Here is a 23259-nt window from a genome sequence, read left to right as displayed (position 1 = left end):
TGTATGTGGAGGTAAGACAGAAGCTTTAGGATGGACTAGGAGGCGCTAGGGGGTGAGCTAGATGCAAGGGTCTTCAGACAGACTGCTGCAGCCTCAGGCTTCGGGAGGGTGGCTGTCCCTGGAAAGGGATGATGCAGCCTGTGGAAGAAACACACTTTCTATTTAGGGAGGCTGTTTAGCCTCTGCAAAGAGTAGCTGCCCGCAGGCCTGGCACCTGGCTGCGTGGAAATAAACAGAGACAGGAAGCAATAATTGATGTCATGTCCTCTATCAAACCAGCCACCTCATCCTCTCCGGGCTTGAGGAGATTGCTCAGAGCTGCCGTGCTAGGAGGAGACTGCAGTGGCTAAATGACACTGTCCCCTGAACTTGTGCTTTATCCCCTCTGGGATTGGCTCCTGCTGTGTCCTCAATGTGGAGTGCCTGCCACCCGACCTGCCTGTTGAACCCTTGTCTTCAGCGGCCCACCTCAAATGCTACTCCCCTAAGAAGGCTCGCCTAGCACTTACATCCTGCCTTTCCCAAATTGTGATTAATCCCGAGCCCATGAGCACATACATTAGAGTTGGAAACCCACCTTCAGATTGCCCAACTCTTTTTCTAAGGCACCCTGAACTCAGCCCACCCACATCAGGGCCACGCGGGTGAACTTCAGGAATCCCTGGAACTGAGTGCAAAATCATATGCAAAACCAAATATGCAGAGGAATGAATAAACAAAGTACGGTATACCTGTACAATGAAATGCTGTCCAACCGTAAAAGGGAATGACGTACTGACATGTGCCACAACACTGATGAACCTTTACATTATACCAGTAAAAGGAGTCAGACACAAAAGGCCGAATATTGTACCATTCCATTTATAGGAAATATATCCAGAACAGGCAAATCAAAAAAGACAGAAAAGTAAATAAGTGGTTGCCAGGGGCTGAGGGGTGGGGAGGAATGGGGAGTGACTGGATACAGGGTTTCTTTCGGGATGAGGAAAAAGTTCTGGAATTAGAAAATGGTGATGGCTGAATTGTGTTCATTAAAATGGTGAATTTTATGTTACATGTATTTTACCACAATTAAAAAAAAATCAAATGTACATTTCTGCGGAGCTTTCATCAGATTCTCAAAAGGTTAACCAGCCCAGATCTGGTCCAATAAGTTCACGATGAGGATGGTGATATGGAGACACAGAAAGGGGAGGCACCTGCCCAAGGTCACTCAGGGGCTGGTGGCAGAGCCCTGCCAGGTTGTGTACCTGCCTGACCACGCCCCTCTCCTGCTCCCTTCTTCCCTTGTCCTTTAACCTACACTGTACCCTCCCTGAACAGCCCCCAGGCCTCTCTCCCACTCCCAGCCAGACTACCCACAAGCTGTGTAACTTCCCAAAGTTCCAAGACCTTCCGGAAGCTGAGTGCATGGATAAGAGTTTCATGAGTGTTTGTCTTGTTCGCTAGAGTGGACCCTAAGCTCCTAAGAACAAGAGGAGATGTTTACTTTCCTCCATATCTCAGAGTTCCAGTGGCAGCCATGGATGTGAACTGGTCCTATCTCCCTTCAAGAAAGGGCTTGCTGTTCTCCTGCAAGGAGGGCAGTTAGCTGACAACCTCTGAATGAACATTCTTTTCCCAGATGTCCACACTGGGTTGGCCAAGACTTTGTCAGATCTGCAACACAGTCTAAGGCTCTCCCAGCCTGGTCCTGCTTCCTCCCCCACCCTCCTCACAATAAACCTCTTGCACTCCTATCTCCATCTGTGTCTGCTTCCTGGAGGGCCCAGATGACACAGTCCCCAGCCTGGAGTATCACAAACGTTCAGTAAACGTTCATAAAGTGAACTGAACTGGGGACTCCCTGGAGGGTGGAAGGAGGTTGGTGCCTAGGTCACTGAGAGCAGGAGAGGAGGGGCTGGTCGTGGAGGATGTGTCAATCATAAGAGGAGGGAAGGTCTAGAGGGGCATGGAGAAGGGGCTATACCCCTGGGAGAGGCCCAGTAGTGGAGAACACATAGGGAGCCCAGGGAGTGAACAGCCCTACTGGCATCCTCCCTAGCTCCTCCTCTGGGGTATACTGCAGCAAAGCTCAGAAATGTCCCAGGAGACAGGGTCCAAAGAGCCCTGGCCTTGGACTTGGGAGAACCAGGTTCAAATTGTGCTTCTGGTTAGTCGACTGACTCTATATACTCTTCCTTGGTGGAGTTCAGTTTTTCCATCTGTAAAATGGGTACACAGACCATCGCTCCAACCCTGGCATGATTTTGAGAATTGACTGAGACGTTCCTACAGTTTATGGAGGGTACTGTGTTGGGTAGTTTAAATGCATACTCTCAGTTAACCCTTACAGTGGCCCTGTGTGGGAGGCATTATGACCCCCATTTTACGTGAGAAAACTGTAGCTCAGAGAGGTCAAGGGACTGGCCCAAGAACACACAGCTAGGAAACAGGGAAAGCTGACATTGGAATCCAGTTCTGTCCTGCTCTAGAGCCCCTTCATTATTCCGCACACAGTTTCTGAGCCGCTGCTATGTGCTAAAGTTTGAGTTGGGATGGGGACAAAGGACAAGCCAGCCCTGCTCTCACAGTGTTTATATTCTCTCAGAGAGCTTGACAGCAGCCAACCACTTAAACAAACATAGTAATTCCAGAATGCGTTAGGACTGGAAAAAAATATACTGGGTGCATTTATAAAGTTGAGATAACAGAGAAGTCTACTTTGTTTTAAGATTTTTTAATATTTATTTTATTATTATTTATTTTTGGCTGCATTGGGTCTTCGTTGCCAGGCGTGGGCTTTCTCCAGTTGCAGAGAGCAGGGGCTACTCTTCGTTGCGGTGCGCGGGCTTCTCGTTGCAGCGGCTTCTCTTACTGCAGAGCACAGGCTCTAAGCACGTGGGCTTCACTAGCTGTGGCACGTGGGCTCAAGTAGCTGTGGCTCACGGGCTTAGTTGCTCCGCGGCACGTGGAATCTTCCGGGACCAGGGCTCCAACCCGTGTGCCCCGCATTGTCAGGCGAATTCTTAACCACTGCACCACCAGGGAAGCCCAAGAGGGCTACTTTAAATTGCGGGTCAAGGGCGGTATCTCCAAGGACTGAAACAGACAGCGTGAGAAGGCCCCAAGTCCCCAAGTCGGGGTAAAAGCTTGGCTCGTCTGGGAACTGGTGGGCGGGGCAGGTCACCGGCCCGTGTAGGGGACTAGCAGGGGCCACCGGGCAACTGAAGTCCACGGGGGGAATCAGGGGTTTTCCGCACCGCGTGAAAGGCTCGATCCCGTGGTGGCTGTGCGGAGGGGCCGAGGGACAGCGGGAGCCGGGCTGCAGGCCGTGGTGGGCGTCGGGGGCAGCGGGAAACGGCCGAGAGGGTCGGGGAGCCCCTACTTGCTTCCTCCGTTTCTCTCCCCCGCCCCCGAGTCGCCTCTCCCCCGCCCCTTCCCCGCCTGGCTCCGCCCCGCCCGCCTGGCTACTGACTTGTCGGCGCCCGCCGGCGCCTTCTGTGACGTCACGGTCCGGGTCTGGGGCGTTCTCAGGGTCAGTGCCAGAAGAGCGGCCGGCGGCTGGCGCGTGGGCGCGGCAAGATGACAAAGGTGGTTTCCAAGCAGTCTCCGCCCAAGTTGTTCGGTGGGTGCGCGCCCGCGCTCGGGGCGCTGGTTGCTATGGACGCCCGGGAGGCCTCTGTTGGGCGGGCGCGCGCAGAGTCGCGGGAGCTGTGGCACAGCCCGGTTTTTCCGGGTCCCGGCGGCGCAGGGCCACGCTCACAGCCCGGGCGGCACCATGAAGTCTCTAAAGAAGGAGTCCCGCCTTAGAATACCTACAAACAGATTCTTGGAGGCCCCAGAGAGCGTGAAAGGTTGGCGCTGGCTGCTTTGGGAGCTCAGGAAAGCCAGACAGGGGCAGGGGTTCTTGGGATTCACGACACGGGGCCTGGAGGATGGGGGTGACACCAGGATGGAGGTAAAGATCACGCGGGAATGGGGTACGGGACAAGGCGTGCCCTATACCTGTGTGTGGGCACTGTGCTGGGCAACAACGCTATCGGTGGTAACTGTGGCACCCCAGACCTCAGGAAACGGAGGAGGAGAAACCGATCAAGTATAAAGGCTGTGATATAGGATCCCGTAGCTATTAAGGGGGATCAGAGCACCTGACCCAAGCCTTGGTTGGTGGAGTTAGGGGGGATAGTTTTCTGAAGAGGATGACATTTATGGCTTGTCAAAAAAAAAAAAGCGATTTGCTTCTCCAAGTCTAGGGAGCAGCGTCAGCTGAGGCATGGAACTGTGACATTGATGGCCAGGGCAGAGGTGAGTGTGGAGAAGGGGGAAAGGAGCCAGAGGGGACTGCACAGGTGATCAGGGACCAGACCACAAACTGGCTTTACATGCTTGGTCAGAAAGTCGGCATGCCGTTGCAGGCCTTGGGGAGACCCAGCCTAAGACTGTGGTGCGAGCTCAGTGTGAGGAGGGGGCAGGCCTGGAGACAGTAGGGTTCCCTGGGAGGCCTGGAAAGAATGCCTTTATTTAATGCTTCTTCATAGTATAAAAGTCCAATGTAGGCTACATTGAGATGCTCTTTCATGATATAATTTTTAACAGTTAAGAAAGAAAGAGAGAAAAATAGCTGGTCTTCTTTCCCAAGGGCTTTCCTAGGTACTGCCTCCTGCTTACCTAGTTTCTGGGGATCTTATCAGATTTGAACTTTCTGCTGTAAACAAATCAAGGAAAGATTTTTTTCATTGCATATTTATTTTTAATAAGAAGAAATTTAGTTTGTTAAATAGCCCTTGAATCTACTGTATAGTATGGGGAACTATACTCAGTATTTTGTAATAAACTATAAGGAAAAAGAATCTGAAAAAGAATGTACACCTGAAACTAACACAACATTGTAAATCAACTCTACTTCAGTAAAAATTTTTTAAAAATTAAAAAAAATAAAATCAGAAACAATAATTTAAAAATAAATAAATAAATAGCCCTTCATTTAAGGACAGGCATTAAGGTGAAGAATGAAAGAAGCATGCAAGGTACCTTTTTCCTCCTAAATATCTTGGGGGAAGCTTCTAATGTAGTAGGCAATACTTCCTCCCCCCCCAATATAATAAAGTTAATCAATAGCTGTAATCTTTCGCTGTGTTTCTCCAAAAGCTCTGAATTATAGCAAAAAGGCAAGCAAATATTGTGACTTTAAACCTGTTTAGGGACCTGAACCCTTTGACTCCTAGGTCTCTCCCTGCTGTAGTTGCTAAGAAACTGGGAAGACTCCCAGCAGTACCAGATCCCTCTCCACCATCAGTTAAAGCTCAGCCCAGGTAGGGACAGCCCCTCCCTTGGTTCCCCCGGTGCAACTGTGAGGTCAGAATTTCCTGAAGACCTTAATTAACACTAATAAAGAATAACATTGAGATGAAACAAGAAGCAGAAAAAATAGGGTTTCCTCTCCCTCCGTAGCTGCCCCCTCCCCCTCTGCCAACCCTGTCCCTCCCACCCTACCTGAGCACCTTGCTTCCAGCTGCCTGGGCTAGCTCCAGCAGAGGTGTCATCTGACTGCCTCATGCAGGGGGGCTGGTCTCTGACCCCCTCACAGCTGTCAGGACGAGGGCGAAGTGCCAGCTGTGTGGCTCACCAGGAACCCCACTCAGCTTGGGTTTCCAGACCAAAGAACTGGAAATAGCTGGCCCTGTACAGGTTCAGTAGTGAGACATACTTTGACCTGTGGAAACCTCCCGCAGGCCCTGAAATGACCCCCACAGGATCATCCTTCCTGCCTGGCCTCCCCAACTTGTCTGTGCCCCTCCTGTTCACCTGGCTTACCCTCATAGGATGAGTCACTCTGAAATGCTGCTTTCATCAACTCACTCTTCTGAACCAAACCTCCTTCTTGCCAACAGAGGAAGATCAGATGCTTCAGACTTAGTTTACAAAGCCATGATGCCCTGGTTTCCTCTCATCCCCACTATCACCCCCACCTCCTCTACAGGCCTTCTGTGTCACCATGCCTCACGTATGCCATGCTCAGCCCCGCCTCCACCTTTGCTCTGATTGTGATCTTAACCTGGAACACCTCTGTTTGCTATTCTGCCTATGCGAGGCCTTCTGGTCCTTCAAGGTCTAACTTAACTGGTGAAGCTGCCTCTGACTCCTGCAGCTGCTCTTCTGAACCTTTCCTTAGAGCCCTAACTTTATGGTATACATCCATCTGTTCCTTCTTTGATGTGTAACCAAAGCTATTGTCTGTGCCACTAATTTAGGCTCTTAGGTTATGATTGGTGTGTGTTAGCGTCTGCTGCATCTTTCAGTTCCTCAAGAGAAGGAGCCATATCTTAACGTTTTATACCATTTTCTCTGTAATTTATAGTACATAGAAAGTACTTAGTAAATATCCACATTCTCTAGGGTGAATTGAAGTTTAAAATGTATATATCCTTTCTATGAATATTAACTAGAACGCACCATTCCCTGACTGTACAGTAGCAGAGCATGTATTGCACTACATTGAAGATATAACCATCTTAGAAAAACCTCAGACCAGAGTTTCACTGACTATTTCAGAAGCCTTCAGCAATGTTGAAGGTTTATAAATTTACACATGGTAATTATGTGTAATTACGCCCATCAGTAAAAAGCATATATCTGGAGATGTTTAATCCCTTGAGAAGATGTAGAACCAGCAAGGGTGACGGACAGAGGAAGCAAATCTCCTGGAGAATATAAATAATACCAAAATATCTATAAAAGGGAACCTTCAACTAGTACCAATTCTTTCTTGGGCTATCACCAACTTTGGTGACTGTGTAGAAGGGAGAGGGGAAGTAGAGATCAAAACCTAAGTCTGCATCTCCACACGTGGCGAGGATGGGACCAGGACTCGCCGTCAAGCCATTTAGCCCCATGTGGGTTTGTATGCACAGGGCCATGTGGCTTGACTAGTAGATGCTCCTGAGTTTACTCTGACCCCGCTGCTGAGGAGGTGGACTCTGGCCGATAGCGAAATTTAGAGTTATGTTTATTTTATTTTAGTTTTAAATTTTATTTATTTATTTGTCTATGGCTGCGTTGGGTCTTTGTTGCTACGCGCGGGCTTTTTCTAGTTGCGGCGAGCGGGGGCTACTCTTCATTGTGGTGCGCCGGCTTCTCATTGTGGTGGCTTCTCTTGTTGTGGAGCACGGGCTCTAGGTGCGCGGGCTTCAGTAGTTGTGGCACACGGGCTCAGTAGTTGTGGCACACGGGCTCTAGCTGTGGCTTGCGGGCTCTAGAGCGCAGGCTCAGTAGTTGTGGCGCACGGGCTTAGTTGCTTTGCTGCATGTAGGATCTTCCTGGACCAGGGCTCGAGCCTGTGTCCCCTGCATTGGCAGGCAGATTCTTAACCACTGAGCCACCAGGGAAGTCCCTAGAGTTATGTTTAGAATGATTCTGGCTTGGGTTTTTTTTTTTTTTGCCACTGAGTGTGTGGGCAGTTTCTAAAAAATAGTTTGATTTTGGTAACCAAAACACCTGCGTTGATGTTTTAATGATATTGCTTCTTAAAAATTAGAATACTGTGAGAAACAGTGGACAAAACCAAGTTGTGTCTTAAAGTCATTAAAGACAATGCTTAGGTTTTCTCTTGATTATTTTGTGTAGGGCCTTATATCAAAGCTTTCTGAACCAGAGGGCAGCAGACAGGAGGATACCAGCCAGAGGAACGAGATGCATTTGAAACTGTTAACCCACCTCTGTGGAAGGAAGGCAGGGAATGTGTCCTCGTTGGGAAGCAACTTGCTTCCGCCCCATGCGTTCTCCGTACCGTGCTCTGGCATGGCGCATGGAAGATACAGGCTCAGATGGCTCCACTTTCCTCCAGGCCCATGAGCTACTTCCGCCAACCAGTTCACCACCGCAGCAGACTCCTCAATAATCTTGTGCTCAGTCTTGCACCCCCTAATCCGTTCTTTGCCATGTCATGGCCCACAGGCTAAAAACCAAAGTCCTTTACGCGGCTCACTAAGCTCTTGGTGGTATGGCTCCTACTTTTCTCTCCAGACGCTGCTTCCTGCCTCCCACCTCGCTGCACTCCAGCTATTTAAAAACACATGCTTTGAGTTCCAGGCAGGTGCTCCATTCTCTCTTGCCTCTAGGCCTCTTCATGCTATGCCCTTTGGAATTCCTGTTCTCCATTCTCTTTCCGTTGTCTCTTTTCATCCTTCAGCTCTCAGTCTAATTACCTCCTTAGGAAGCCCTCCCTGACCACCCCACCCACCAGACTGGGGTCCCCTGGATGCTGCCATAGTCACCCCACTTCAGTCTGTTTGACAGTGTTGTCTCCCATGGGCATGTGCTCTTTGAAGCCTAAGGCTTTGCCTTATATCCTCAGAACCTAGCTCGGTGCCTGACATGTAGAAGATGCTTAAACAGTATTCGTTAAATGAAGAATGTGAAGTAAATGGTCAGTGGTGAATGTTCTGCTTTCCCCAGAGCATCTGAATTTTCATCAGTGTCTTAGGAAACTCAGTGCCTTCACCCAGAAGAATGGATGGGAGGGTAAGAAGGCATCTCATCCAGTTGTCCCAAAGCACTGTGCGTCAGAGCCACCTAGGGAGTTTTAAAAGCTCAGGAGCCAGGAAGCTGTATTTGTAAAACCCCCAGGAGATTCTGAGACAGACACCTGACTAATATTTGGGAACCGCTGATTTAGTCCAGCCTCCTCTTTTTACGAAAGAGAGGACTGAGACCAAGAGAGGTTAAGTGATGTACCCAAGGTTGTCCAGCTTATAAGTAGCACAGCCTGGAATGGAACGTCTTCTGATCTCAATTCCAGCTACAGAAGCCTCGGTCACTGTGGTGGCGGGGGGGGACCTACAAGAGAGAACTCCTGTCACCCCAGCAAAGTGCTACCCAGGCCACCTTGGCAGCCTCTGCTGTCCATCCAGGTGGCTAGCTTTGCACCCCCACCACGAAGGCTAATAGCTATCTATTTTTAAGCACTTGAACTTTGCTCCTCTTCAGAAAAGAAGCGGGCAAAAGTACCTGAACAGCCCACACCCCCCATTCAGGAAGAACCTGAACCTGTTAGCAATGTCCTACAAGGAGATGACATTCTTGCCTTAGCCATTAAGAAGGAAGACTTGAGGAAGGTAAGGATGAAGTCCAGGGATCCCTTCCTGCAGGAACCTCTCCTTGCCACCTGGGCTGTCTAGAACTTCAACCATGTCCACTGTCTGTCCACTGCCTCCCTACTCAGAGGGAGTGTCTAATTCCATGGAAAAATCCATCAAACATAAATCTGTTCACTTTTGCATCTAAAGGAATTTACCATGTTGTTTGTTTAACGTTTCTAAGATTCACATAGAACCACAGGGAAGAGAGAACGAAGTAATTCGCTTCCCATAGAGGCCAGTGCTGCCATCCCCATTTCATATAAGGGACAATGAGTTTAAGAAGCAAAGTTACAGATGTGGATAACCCCCTGCCTTCCCTGGGAGAGTCAGCCACTTCTCACCTGAACTCTCTGGAGGCATGAGATGTTATTTTTTTTTCCAGGATGTTTCTAAGCCTCATAGCTGTTACACAGGCATTTCCTCGACAGAACATATGGACAGATCTAGAGGTCTAGAGAAACAGATTTGTCCGCCTTCAGGAATTCCACCAAGAATTAGGACAGAGGAGAAGGGTGGTGTTTTTCCTCCTCCTGATCTCATGCGGAATCTCCTCGTTTTATTTCTTTTTAGCAACATATTCCTCGCCTTATTGAAACAGAAGATAAACCTGCAATTACCCAGAAACTTATCATCCGTAAACTCAAACCCAAGGATCATAGGAAGAGGGTCTGCCACTTAGTAGCACATCCTGCTACTCCAGATGCAGCCACGAAGCCCCTGGACTACTCTGGTATGCCCAGCCTTGGCCCTGGCATCTGAATTCCTGGGTCATCCTGGAGAGGATGCCGGGTCCTCATCAGAGAGTAGCCTCTTGAATCGTTTATACCAGCTGACTATAGCTTACCTTCCCCCCTCTTCTTTTTACCCCCAGGGCCAGGTGACATCCTCTATGGCAGTGACCAGATCCTGCCCCACCACATCTTGGGGAGTCTCCAGGACTTTAAGAGAATTGCAGTTGCTCGAGGGAACACCCAGGTTCGTTTGTACAGAGCTGCCTGGGGGAGAGAAGTCACTGATGTCGTTGTGGCCTTACCACCTGGCATAGTCCAGCAGGACTGGAGTCACAGAGAGAGTCCAGGCTCTGGGCCCCAGAATCTGAGGTGATAAGTGACCCTTCCCCCCAAATAATGAAGCCACCATAGGCTAGCTTCAGCTGAAGGAGACAGAAGTGCCTTGAGGAACCCCAAGGCGAGAGTGTGTCTGGCTCCCGTCACACTGGGCCCACGCTCCCCCGTTGCCCTCTGCTCCTCTGTGCCCCGGCTTTATCTCCCCTTCTCGAAAGACTGGCCTGCGCTCCTCCTCAGTCCACGTGGTGCAGGAAGGTGGCTCCCCACAGCTTCCGAGGCCACATGGAGAGTCTGTCTGTCTTTCAGTTTCTTTAATTCTCTGGTTCCAGGCAAAGAATCTCTGATTGGTCAGGTGCTAAGAGGCCTGGGGTCCAATAAAAATGGCTCAGTCGTGCAGCAGGTGAGGGTGTCAACACCAGCTGTGAGGAGGACAGACACATTAAAGGACGTTGACCACAATCTTAGAACAAGCGTTCCCATTCTAGGCGAGAGGGGACTGACAGCAGCTTCCAAGCCCCCCCTTGTTTTGCGATTTGCTTTCTGTCACTTGCTACCTTGGGGTCCCGGAAAGGAGGGACTCAGCAGAGCGGGAGGACAGCAGGGATTCAGGCCTGGAGAAGTCTGCTCCGCCCCGGTTCAGCGCCTTCCCCTGCCCTCCACGCTCAACGTTGCTCTTTTCAGCTGGCTGAGCTGATCCACACCCCACCCTGTCTGATGACCCTCATCTCAGCTAAAGAAGAGCCGAAGCAGGAAGCCCCAAAAGAAGAGAAGGCACATCCTCCCTGGGCCCCACCTCTTCAGCACAACTTTCTGAAAAACTGGCAGCGCCACATAGCCCTTCGGAAGAAGCAGCAGGAAACCCTCAGTGGTGAGCAGAGCGGACAGGGCTCCTGCCTGGCCTCACATGGCATCAAGGCTCCGCCGCTGTGTTTTTTCTCTCCCTTCACCTCCAGAACCTGGATTCAGGCTGGTCACGTTTGTACTGAGTACCCCCAAGTGCTTCTTGCTCTTAGTGGGTCGTGAAATCAGCCCAGTGACTGGAGCTGATCAGTGCAGAGAGCTCGGGCCCCTGTTTGTTCTGATTTGGTGGCGGGACTGCATTCTTGGCTCTCTTGCTAGAACGGCTGAAGAAGCCAGTCGGCGAGCTGCTGATGCACATGGGGGAGACCTACAGAAAGATCCAGGAAGAACGGGAGCTCCTTGACCAAACACTGCCAACACTGCCTGATGGGAAGGTAAGGACAGCGTTCCCAGGTACCCTGTGGGAGGGGTCTGGACAGCTGGGTACAAAAAAAAAATCTATCCAGTGCAAAGCATTGTTAAGCCCTCAAGGTCTTTACTAAATTCTATGATTGGTCCTATTACTGATCGTTCAGGGACTGGCCAGGTAAGTAATTCGGCCTGTGGTGGTCACTGTTAGTCAGTTTGAAGAGAAAGATACCACTGGCACTAAGTTATCAGAATAGTCTTCATCTTAGTGTTGTCTCCTAAAAGCTGAGGCTCCACCTTTCAGTCGCCCCAGGGTGCCATGCTGTGTTCTGGTATGTCAGTGCCTGGAACAACCCGCCCTGGCTGGAGCCAGGTAAACGTACAACAGGGCAGCCTGAAGATAAGAAAGTGGGTGCTTCTCTCCTGCTCTCAGGCAGGGCAGTGCGAATCCCCCAGAGGGAGCATCTGTAGTCTGTGGAGCTCTTGTCTTCCCAGGCTCCCCACCAGCCTCTCTCCAAGGTGCTCGGGTGGTCTGACTCATCTGTCCTCCATCACCAGGGCTGTGAATTGACCAGTGGGTTCTGGAGTCAACCAGAATACTTGGGAGATGAAATGACGGGTCTGGTAATGACGAAGACAAAAACTCAGCGTGGCCTCGTGGAACCAATCACTCACGTCGGGAAGCCCCGCTCCATCCAGGTGGAGATGGGTGAGGAGCGGGCTGTAAATGTGACTGGCTTGGGGGGAAAGATCAGGGCTCTGGTGCGGAGGTTCAGTCCTCTCTTCAGTAAGGCCGCGGTAGCAGTGGTGGGAGGAGCAGGCAGAAGCCTGGGCTCTAGGGCGGTGCTGTCCTTACTGCAGCTGAGCCACCATGGCTGCTGAGCGGAATGTGGCCGGTCTGAACTGAGATGTGCTGTAAGTGTAAGCGTTGCACTGGGTTTCGAAGATCAGTTCGAAAAAATAGATTTTTTTTTTTTTTTTTTTTTTTTCGGTACGCGGGCCTCTCACTGTTGTGGCCTCTCCCGCTGCGGAGCACAGGCTCCGGACGCGCAGGCTCAGCGGCCATGGCTCACGGGCCCAGCCGCGCCGCGGCATGTGGGATCTTCCCGGACCGGGGCACGAACCCACGCCCCCTGCATCGGCAGGCGGACTCTCAACCACTGCGCCACCAGGGAAGCCCCGAAAAAATAGATTTTATTAATAATTTTTGTATCGATTACATGTTGAAATAAGATTTTTTAATATATTGGGTTAAACTGTATTATTAAAATTAATTCCATCTTTTTTTTTTTTTATCGTTTTAAACGTGGCATCTGGAAAATTTTAAATTACATATACATGGCTTGCATTTGTGGTTTGCATCGTATTTCTAATGGGCAGCACTGCTTTAAAGGCTGCCAGACTGTCTGGGTTCAGATCCCCGCTGTGTTGAGTTTATGAACACCAGCGAGTTATTTAACCTCTCTGGTCCTCAGTTTCCCTATCTGTAAAATACTCATGGGGTTGTGAGAGGGTTAAATGAGACGTGCTGTGTATTAAGAGGTTCTGGCCCATTGTTAAACACTCAATAAAAGGTAGCTGCTGTTGTTACTTTTATTATAATCCAAAGATTTGACGGTTTGGAAGCTAATTTCGCAGGAGTCCTGTGCAGGGCTGCTGAGGCAGTAGGTGTGGGACCAGAAGGAGGGGAGCCCAGCTCACAGAGAAGCTGTGTTTTCAGCTCTTCCAGAAACGGTGCTGGGATGGGCGCTCTCAGAGCCCTTGAAAGTGGTTGGGGAAGGGGGCGTGGCAGCAGCCTGTGCTGAGGGTCCTTGGACCCTGCTCTAGGATTGCCAGCCCAGAAGGATGCTTGGTACCGCTACACCTGGGATCGGAGTCTGTTTCTGATCTACCGACGCAAGGAACTACAGAGCATCATGGCGGAGCTGGATTTTAGCCAGCAGGTTTGTAGTCTGTGCCTAGTCTGAAGCCCCTCAGGGTGGTGCCTGTCTTCAGTCAGCTAACCTTTCCTTTCTCTGTCTCTCTGAGGATATTGATGGCCTGGAGGTGGTGGGCAAAGGGCGGCCTTTCTCCACTGTTACGGTGGAAGACTATTCAGTGTTTGAAAGGAGCCAGGAAAGCTCCTCTGAAGACACAGTGCACTTGTGAGTTGGGGCTGGGCCCTAGGGAGAGCGGTTGGAGAGTGTGGCTTCCCCAGCACCTTCAAGTATTGTAGGGCAAGCTTCCCTCCCTGAAATCAGGGTGCCTCCATCCTGGCCTCTCGCTAGTGGCTGTCACCCCCTCCTCTAGCCCATTCGAAGGAACACCTGTGCTCGCTTTACTATTGCCATCTGTTCTCTTCCAGCAACCAACTCCTAGTGGAGATTTCCTAGACATTCCTTTGCTCATAAATGGGGCCCCTCCAGACGCTCCCAGTGCTGAGCGGCTCTGCATGAAGAGTCTCTTTATGTCCAAGAACCTCCCACTACAGGAACGGAGCAGGGTGGAGCCGATGACGCTCCGCTGGAGGGCAGAGCCGGGCACATCTCCAGATTTTCTGGCGACCATTTCCGTGGGCTCCATGTGGCAAGACTGTGGCAGACTCAGGGAAAATAAGTCATTGCTTTTTCTTACAGAGACTTATTGGCCAATTACCCTGATGTGGACCCTATGCCTATTCTTGGCCCTTCTCTGCTGTTCTGTGGGAAGCCAGCTTGCTGGATCCGAGGCAGTAACCCAGAGGACAAGGTAAAACGGCCTTCACCCTCACCCACCTGCTGGAAGGGCCTCCCTCATGGGGCAGTCCCAGGGTGACTGCGGCAGTCACAAGGAGCCTGCACGGTCTCCTGTTTGAGTTTTTATCTGGTCATGCTTTCAGTATGTGTCTGAAAATGGTAACAGCAACGCTAACTTGAGCCAGAATAAAGCCACAAGGCTGAAAAGAGAGTGTCACAAGGCTGAAAAAAGAGTGTCACAAGGCTGGAAAGAGAGTGTCACAAGCCACCCAGTTTGTACCTAGTCCCAAACATGTAAATAAGCAAACCTTCTCAAACAGGTATGGCTTTAAGAAGGTTCTAAAATATTCTTCAGGTGCTCAGGAACAGAAATGTTTTTAAAAATCTGTTTTATCTCCTCTCCTGACTGCTGATGGCAGGGACAGCCACTTTCGGGGTATGATACCTATCTGTTTGAGAGCGGCCAGGCCCAGGAGACTTCCAGTGCCAAACCCGGAAAAGTCCCGGCAAACCAGGCTGAGTTGGTCACCCTAGGCCAGGACCTCCCACAGAGACATCTCTCATGCCTCTTCTCTCCCCAGAGGCACGTTGGAATTGCTGTCCACTTGACCTTTGAAACTCTAGAAGGGGAGAAAGCATCTTCAGAACTGACCGTGGTCAATAATGGCACAGTGGCCATTTGGTATGACTGGCGGAGGAGGTCCCAGCTGGACTCTTTCCAAGACCTGAAGAGGAATAGGATGCAGCGGTTCTACTTCAACAATCGGGAAGGTACCAGGGAGAAGCCGCCCCGCTCACCCCTCCTGCAGCCAAAGTCTAGCTAATGCCCAGCTCTTGCAAGTGTGAGCCCCTCTTCCCGCCTGTCCCTCCCATCCTGTGAAGTGTGTTGTCGCCTGACTGTTCCTGTCAGCTGGGGGAACGGTGGAACGCTTGAGAACACAGGGGAGTGAGCCACCTGTGGGAGGCAGAACACAGTGGGGAGCGGAAGCATTCTAGATGTTCAGTTACCCATATGCACAGGCCTGAGGCTGGGACGACCACCTGTCCCTCTTGCCTGGGACATTCCCGGTTTTCGCAGTGCAAGTCCCACATCCCAAGAAAGCCCTCGGTCCTACGCAAGCTGGGACAGTCGGTCACCCTAACCAGGGCTTAGTTAACTTCATACATGCAGGCTTGGGGCTCAGTGGCTCCTACTCGGTGAAAACCTCTTTCTCTGTCCCTCTCAGGTGTGATTCTGCCTGGAGAAACTAGAAACTTTGCCTTCTTCTTTAAGTCTTTGCATGCTGGGATCTTCAGGGAGTGTTGGGAGTTTGGAACCCACCCCACCCTATTAGGAGGTGCTCTCCTGCAGGTCAATCTCCATGCAGTCTCCCTGACCCAGGACATTTTTAGGGATGAGAGGAAGTTATTGGAGGTAAGGGACCCGGGATCTTGGCCCCTGTGGACATTAGGTAGGTTAACCTACCTAGTGTTCTTCCTGGCACTGCCTGCAGGGATCTTGTTTCTCCCACAGCCCAAGAGGTGAATTTTTCAAAGACACACGCTTGCTCAAAACACACTCCTCGGGGCTTTGTGATATAAACGATGGGTGTGCAGGCAAGAGAAAGGGCAGCTTTGAGCTTCGCCATGCTCGGCCCTACTGCATTAGAAAGAAATGAGACTGGGCCTTAAGATGCAGGCTGTATGCAAGTACTTATCTGAGTACAAACACAACGCATGGCCCTCTGTGCTGGTACTGTATCTGTTCACTGTCGTCTGGTACTATCCAGTGGAATTGCATTTAACTGGCATGACTTCAAAACCAGGCAAAACTAGAGAGAACAATTTAACTAGTGGGGCTGGCACCCAGGAGTACAAACACAACAGGAACTGGGAATCTGCCGGCCCCGGTCCATCTCATGGCCTGGCCATCTGGTGCTGTGCTTTGTGGGATTCTGGAGAAAGCTGTGCTTTTTTATTCATCGTGGCCCCCCGACACAAGCCAGCTACTTCAGCTGGGGCTCAGCCCTTGGTGAACAAAGGTGATTTTGACAAATGTAATGTCTGCTTTACTTGCTGACTATAGGACCAGCCTTTCTCGCAAGATGCCCCTCTACTATTTCTGTGACACTGACCATGTGGCCAAGCCACGTTCTCAACAGGGCCCAAACCGTGCGGCCCCAAGGATGTAACGTGCGTTTTGAAAGCCTGAGCTGCCGCTTATGCCACCTTCCCTTCCTCAGAACAAGCTGGCTTCCCACGAAGCAGTCACCATCGTGGAGAGCATGCTACAGGAGCTGCTGAGGGGGATCCTGACCCCGGAGCGTGCACAGTCACCTGTGGACGCCTATCTCACCGAGGAGGACTTGTTCCACCATAGGAATCCTCGGGTACAGGCCCAGCACTGGCCCCTGCCCCTCGTGCGTGCCCTGGGAGAAAGTAATAGCAAACCCTTTGATGTGCCAGGACCTGTTCTTAGCATCTCCCATGAGTAACTCAGTTTCTCCACAGCAGTCCTGTGAGATGGGTACTATTTTTTTTTTTTTAAAGACACCAATTTACTTGCACATTTGTTACTTTTTTTTTTTTTAATTTATTTGTGGCCGTGTTGGGTCTTTGTTTCTGTGCGAGGGCTTTCTCTAGTTGTGGTGAGCGGGGGCCACTCTTCATCGCGGTGCTCGGGCCTCTCACTATCGTGGCCTCTCCTGTTGCGGAGCACGGGCTCCAGACGCGCAGGCTCAGTAGTTGTGGCTCACGGGCCCATTTGCCCCGCGGTATGTGGGATCCTCCCAGACCAGGGCTTGAACCTGTGTCCCCTGCATTAGCAGGCAGATTCTCAACCCCTGCGCCACCAGGGAAGCCCAATGGGTACTATTTATATCCTCATTTTATATGGGAGAAACTGAGGTCCAGGGAGCTTAAGTAATTTGCCCAAGATAACTTAGCTAGTGTAAGTGGATGCTTGGTGATAACAGAGCTTCAAAAACGTCTTAATTCAAACTCAATCTTCCTTGGAAGCCCAAATGTATAAAAAGCTTTAAGTTGGAGATGCTTAGGTTGAAAGGGAAGTGGGGGGCCCCTCTGGGCCCAGCAGTTCCTGCCGGCCTCCTCCATCGGCGCTCTCGAGGGAACGGGAAGCTGGAGCAGGCTGGCTCGGGCTCTGGGTCCCCCGTGTTGCAGCCTCCCCATCACGTGTCTTCCCTTGCCTCTGCTGCAGCTGCATTACCAGCACCAAGTGGTGCAAAACCTGCACAGACTGTGGTGCCAGTACGCCATCCTGCCCCCCAAGGCTGAGGAGGCCAGGCCGGGCGAGGAAGAGCACCTCAGCCCCAGGGCCCAGGCTGCCGCGGCCCCGTCAGCCTATGGGGAGGAGGCCTCGATGAAGGTCGGGTCTTCTGTGCACCTTAAGAGCCCAGCGTTGGACCCCCAGCCGCCCCGGCAGGAGAGTGAGGCCCTCAGGGACTCCCGAGATCCTGTTGGGTCCCAGAAGACCGGTCTGGGTTCTCAGCAGAAGAGCATCATGGAGGAGATCCTGGTGGAGGGGAGCCCAGACCTGCAGAGTGTCCGGAGCTCCCAGGAGCTGGACGGCCTTCCCCCACCAGAGTGGAACCTCTGCCTGGAGGACTTCAGAAAGGTGCCTCCCCAGCCCTGGGGGGGTGGGTGGAGAAGGGCCCAGGCATAGCCAGGTGCCGGTGCTTCTGGCCCGAGCTGCCTTAGCTCAGGGGCAGCCTTCTAAGGGCCTTAACCAACCTTCTAAGGGCCCAGAGAAAGCAATCTCTTGGTCATCTCTCTTTATCTCGGGTGCCTAGGCCACTGTGGTGCAGGAGGGACTCCTTCTCTGACCCTGGCAAACCTTGGAAAGGGGTTCGTGGGTACAGATTTCTGAGGGAGGGCCCAGGCTCCCACAGAAGGCACCCAGACAGACTCTCCATGGCTGCATCCCCTCCTGGCCACCTGCCCTTACCACACCACACCTGTTAGTAGAGGACACCAGAGTCCCTGGTGTCCTGGGCAGAACAGTTGCCCATGGTACCTCTGACCGGCCAGGTAGTGATGGCACTCCCTGAGGAGAACCAGAGAGAAGACGCCCTAATCAGGCTCAACAAAGCAGCCCTGGAGCTGTGCCAGGAACCGCGGCCGTTGCAGTCCGACTTCCTGTACCAGATGTGGTAGGTACCGCCCCCGGGAGAGCTGCTCCCATCCCTTCCCCTTTGCGGCGTGTGGCCAGGGGTTCTGGGCAAGCAGTCCCAGGACTCAAGGGGGCTGAGCTCCCTTTGAGATCAGGTTGCTGGAAGATGCTGCACACACTCTGTGGTCTGCGGCTGCCCCTACAGCTGCTCTCCCCATGCCAGCTGCCCTCTGGGGAGGAGTCACGGCAGAGTAAGCACCTAGACCTTTCCCCCTTCTTTCCTTGTTCCTTCTCAACGAGCAGAGGAACGCTCCCTGAGAGCAGAGGCGATAGCAGAGGCAGTGAGAGGCGGACCTATTCCATGAAAAGCCTCACTTGATCGCCAGCCTCCCCATCGCCTGTTTGCAACTTGCTTGGATAGGCCTGGGGGGTCTTTTGCAAGGCCCTCAGAACACACCCCCAGGAGCCTTGTCCTGGAAGTCTTTTGCAAGTCTAGCCCCTCCAGTGGGACTGGATCCAGTTCTAGCCATGGTTTCAAGATGGAGTTCGTTCAAGACTGATCTAACCTTATCCTTGGGCCACTTTTTCTTGGCTGCCACCCGAGGGAAGCCAGATCGCCATCCCAGCACTTGCATGGGTGCCAGTGAGGGTGCTGGCTGGACAGAGGCATGGTGCTTCGGTGGCAGTTCCTGGCACCAGTGTCTTCTAAGGACCAAGCCTCTACAGGTTCAAGGGCAAATGAGGGACGATGGCTTTTCTCCAATATGTCTTGCTCTCTAGTTTGCAACTGTGGCGAGATGTGATTGACAGCCTGGTGAGCCATTCCCTGTGGCTGAGGGCTCTGCTGGGCCTGCCTGAGAAGGAGACCATCTACTTGCACGTGCCAGAAGCGCAAGGTCAGACACTGTGCAGCCACACCTCCGCGTAGTCTTTCCCATCCCTCTGCCCGGGCGGCGGTGGCGCCTCAGCCATTTGTACGCTTCCGGTGGAGCCTCCGTTAGGTTGGTCCATGGGGTAGGCCTCCTGCTACCTTTTTATCAGCTGCCGGAATTTGGGACCTCGAAACAACCCTAACGATCACCTTAGTTCAGTCCCCACGTTTTACAGGTGGAGTCCCAGAAAGGCAAGATGACTTGCCATCCCGTACGTGGGGAAAGGGTGGAGCGTCTGGGCCTCTCACCCCTGCCCTACAGTCCTGTTCCACAAGGTCATGCACCTGAACCAGGGCCTTGCTCCCAGTCTGTGGGGATTCTCTCAAACAGCTAGAGCACTGCTGGCCCAGGGCCCGTTGCTCTCCCAGTTCCTGCCTGTGGGGGCAGCTAGGCCACAGGCCATTTGACTTCCGTTCACCTTCCTCAGATCGAAAGTCACCTCCTGTCACAGAAGTGAAGGTGACTTCCGGGAGAGTGGGGAAGGAGGACCGGAAAGGGCCATCTCAAGAAAAGAAGCAGTTGGGAATCAAAGACAAAGATGATAAAAAAGGAGCCAAGCTGCCACCTGGGAAAGAGGCAGGTAGCACGTCGTCTGGGCCTGGGGGCGCGGGCTGGGGAAGGTGGGCAGTCACGCCAGCATGATGCCCCTGCTCCCCACTAAGCTGCTCTTGAGAAAGTCCTGGACCTCCCCCAGGAGCTACTGAAGGTCGGGCATGTCTCTGTCTCTCCAAGCAGGACCATTTAAACAGCAAGAAGCACAAAGCAAAGGATGACAAGAAACCGATGAAATTTGCAAGTCGGGACAGGCTTTCCTTGGAAGACCCTGCCCCTGACGGCATCATCCCGTCTCAGGAACCCATAGATCCCCTGGTCATGGAGAAATACACCCAGAGGCTGCATACTGAGGTGAGGGCAAGAGCCTGGCACTCAGCCCTCCCCTCACTCACACCTGCCCTGCATACCTTCCTCCACTCCCTGGCTCCCTCATTCATTCTGTTTATCCCACAAACCGTAAGTGCCTACTGCATCGTGACGGAAGCAGAGCTGCCCTTGTGAAGGGCATCCTAGTGTTCAAGACAGACCTCATGAATAAGTAACACCTCTGGTATGTTAGGTGATGAGCACTATGGGAAAAAGAGAGAGACCAGGGCTGGGGGATGGGGAAGCCCCGGGTGGGGGTAGGTGGGCCTCATTGGGAGGTGACATCAAACAAAGACTTGAAGGGAAGGGAAGTGTGGCCACGTTGACATCTAGGAAGAGTGCTGTGGGTAGAAGAGGGAGTGAACCAGGAGGACAGAAGGGCAGAGAGTCCACCAAGAGGGAGCGGGTCATGTGGGGCTCTGTAGGCCATTGTGAGGACACAGTGTTTTGAATTGAGGAGTGATGTGGTCCGACTCATGCTTTAGAAGATCACTCCGGCTGCCATTTGGAAACAGATTCTAGGGGGGACAGAGCAGAAGCCTTTTCCTTTCTGCTGCTCCCACTTCTTCTCTGTGTTAGGTGCGTCTTGGCAGATGTGTTCCTTGGGTGACCACCATGTAGAGTGAATCTCCAGCAAGTGTAAGGGTTTTGAAACGCTGGAGAGACTTTATAAAATGTGTTCTTAAGCAGTAGGTCCTTAGGGATTCACCTATGTGTTGTGTTCTGTTCTTCGTTATTGTTGTTGGTTTGGGAGGGGAGATCCACAGAGCCACATTTGATATATCAGGGAGTCTAATGGCAATGCTTTGTCTTCCTCTGGTGTGGACAGCTGGGTGGCCGAGGTTGTATTGTGCATTGCGCTAACACTCAGATCACATTTAATCAGGAGCTCCATTTGCTGTTGGTGACATCACTGAGATTTGTGGATTTCCATGGGGTCTAGAAAGTAATCATAGGGCTCTGAGGACCCGTGGGGTAGTCTCTTGCTTGGCTTTTTGAAATTAAGAATCGACTTGCTGAGGCCTGTGTGGTCCAGCTCCACCACAGGGTACAGTCTTGGAGACATTTCAGTACGTGGATCTGTGATCTTACTGGAAGGAAAGTTGGTCTCCAGGAGGCCAGGGTCGAACTGGGTCACCTCAAGGGACTAAATGGGCACTGCTCCCTGGGCCTCCCTGGAATTGCCCCTTTAACCGCTCTAGGCTCTAATGTCCCCATATGTCCAAGGGGCAGTGCAGGATTACTGCCCCAGACTGGTTCAAAAAATAAAACTGGGACTTCCCTGGTGGCACAGTGGTTAAGAATCCACCTGCTAATGCAGGGGACACGGGTTCGATCCCTGGTCTGGTAAGATCCCACATGCCGCGAAGCAACTAAGCCCGTGTGCCACAACTACTGAGCCCATGTGCTGCAACTACGGAAGCCCACATGCTCTAGGGCCCGCGTGCTGCAACTACTGAGCCCATGTGCTGCACCTACTGAAGCCTGTGCACCTAGAGCCCATGCTCTGCAACAAGAGAAGCCACCGCAATGAGAAGCCCATGCACTGCAACAAAGAGTAGCCCCTGCTCGCCGCAACTAGGGAAAGCTCATGTGCAGCAATGAAGACCCAACGCAGCCAAAAAAAAAAAAAATCTATTTGCAAAAACAGAAGTCCTACAGAAAATTTAGCTTTATCTACACAACTTGAGTTGTCCCCCTCTCCAGCTGTCCCTCTTGTATAGATGTGTCCATCCACCTCGCAGCATGGGGGATGCTCCCTCGTGCAGGTGCTTTCCAGAGAGTGAACCTTTGCCTGTGATGTTCATCCCATTCTTCCAGGTCTATGGGCTGCTGGATGCCCTGGTGACCGACCTACTGGTCCTGGCTGATGAGCTCAGCCCCAAAGAGAATGTCAAGGAGCCTTTGCGTCTCTGCACCTGACTTGCATGCCTGAGCTGCCTTCTGCAAAACTGCTTAAAAAACAAATCAATAAAGAACCTTTAGGTTCCTACCACTTCCCTTACGCCTCCATGTCTTGAATGTCAGATCTTTTTTTTTTTCCTTTGCGGTACGCGGGCCTCTCCTGTTGCGGAGCACGGGCTCCGGACGCGCAGGCTCAGTGGCCATGGCTCACGGGCCCAGCCGCTCCGCGGCATGCGGGATCTTCCCGGACCGGGGCACAAACCCGTGTCCCCTGCATCAGCAGGCGGACTCTCAACCACTGCGCCACCAGGGAAGCCCTTGAATGTCAGATCTTGATGAAGTCAGGTCCTGGTCCTCCCATGTCCCACCTGCCCTTGGATTCCCCTCCTCCCCATTCCTGGAGCCATCCAACAGGAGGAGAGAGAAACATAGCTGGGGAGGTGATGTGTGGGATGAGGAGTGGAAGAGCAAGTTGGCAGCAGGACAAGGAAGGAAGCAGGTGACAGGACAGAGAGCATCACCCCTCGTAGCCCCTGCCTCTGGCCTTTGTTGACCTACACTTTTGGGGTCATCTTCCCGGAGCCAGGTCTTCCCAAAGTGTCATCACCGAGAATGACACAGTGTGTGACTAGGAGGGGAACTAGACACCATGGGACCTGGGTCCCTGAGGTCCTCACACTTCCACTGGGTCCAAGGGCCTCGTCCCAGTCCCTGAGGATCATGCTACCACACCCTTAAACCCTAAAGGCCAGATCCCTTTGTCGTCAGCCAGAAATTATTCTGGATTCCAGCCTGCTTATCCCCCTCCCCATGCCGAGCCACCTGGCCTCTTTGAGCCATTTTTTCTACCTTAAAAACAGCCTCTGGACTTTCTGCTCCCTCCCTTGCTCAGAGAAATATGAAGTGGATGAGAGATGACTCTTGCAAAGAAACATGCTGTCAGCTCAGACTGTCAGCAATAATCGTTCTGCTCCAGGCCGCCTGTACAGAGTGGGCCCCGGGCTCCCAGAACTTGAAGAACAATTTTGCTAACGGTGGGCTTATGGGCCTTAAATGCGATGCGGCAGAAGGGAGAGGGGGAGACCTGAAGAGTGGCTACAGTCTCCTACCCACTTGGTTTTGCGTTTGGTGCTTCTGATAAGGACCTCAGGGGCCTCAAGCATCCTCCAGTTGAGACGTGGGAGGAGGTTTGGGGAGAGCAGGGCACTCCAATCTGATCCCGTGTCGGAGACGCAGAGAGGGCGCTGTGCCTGAAGTCCTGATGCACCCTTCAGGGTTGCCGAG

The 23259-nt window shown here is 52.1% G+C and overlaps 1 protein-coding gene across 5 annotated transcripts; it reads left to right on the top strand.

Annotated features, from left to right (window-relative positions):
• Positions 1-3634: 3634 nt before the first annotated feature.
• MYCBPAP (MYCBP associated protein) lies at positions 3635-22075 on the top strand. Of its 5 annotated transcripts, none has more exons than XM_032615969.1 (19): positions 3636-3836; positions 8968-9095; positions 9690-9849; positions 9991-10094; positions 10868-11054; positions 11306-11421; positions 11954-12104; positions 13223-13338; positions 13424-13539; positions 14011-14122; positions 14691-14880; positions 15336-15523; positions 16332-16478; positions 17306-17722; positions 18136-18257; positions 18998-19113; positions 19577-19725; positions 19882-20055; positions 21892-22075. In XM_032615969.1, the coding sequence occupies exons 1-19, from the start codon at positions 3761-3763 to the stop codon at positions 21991-21993; spliced, it is 2871 nt and encodes a 956-aa protein (XP_032471860.1). In that variant the 5' UTR covers positions 3636-3760; the 3' UTR covers positions 21994-22075. The 5 variants fall into 5 exon arrangements, with proteins under 5 accessions (XP_032471863.1, XP_032471862.1, XP_032471860.1 ...); XM_032615970.1 differs by having other exon boundaries at positions 3639-3836; positions 19885-20055; XM_032615972.1 differs by lacking the exon at positions 21892-22075 and having other exon boundaries at positions 3635-3836; positions 19577-19729; positions 19885-20052.
• Positions 22076-23259: the final 1184 nt, after the last annotated feature.

This window comes from Phocoena sinus, chromosome 20 (assembly GCF_008692025.1).
Source record: "Phocoena sinus isolate mPhoSin1 chromosome 20, mPhoSin1.pri, whole genome shotgun sequence".
NCBI lineage: Eukaryota > Metazoa > Chordata > Mammalia > Artiodactyla > Phocoenidae > Phocoena > Phocoena sinus.
Note: the sequence above shows the minus strand (reverse complement) of the source record. Positions and strands in the feature narration are given on the sequence as shown.

What these genes read in the sequence shown, in the direction of transcription:
- MYCBPAP (XM_032615969.1), top strand. Translation starts at nt 3,761, where the DNA reads ATGAAGTCTCTAAAGAAGGAGTCCCGCCTTAGAATACCTACAAACAGA. An exon ending in ATGAGAGGAAGTTATTGGAG is followed by an intron (nt 15,524 to 16,331) that starts GTAAGGGACCCG and finishes TCCCTTCCTCAG; the next exon opens with AACAAGCTGGCTTCCCACGA. An exon ending in TCCACCATAGGAATCCTCGG is followed by an intron (nt 16,479 to 17,305) that starts GTACAGGCCCAG and finishes CCTCTGCTGCAG; the next exon opens with CTGCATTACCAGCACCAAGT.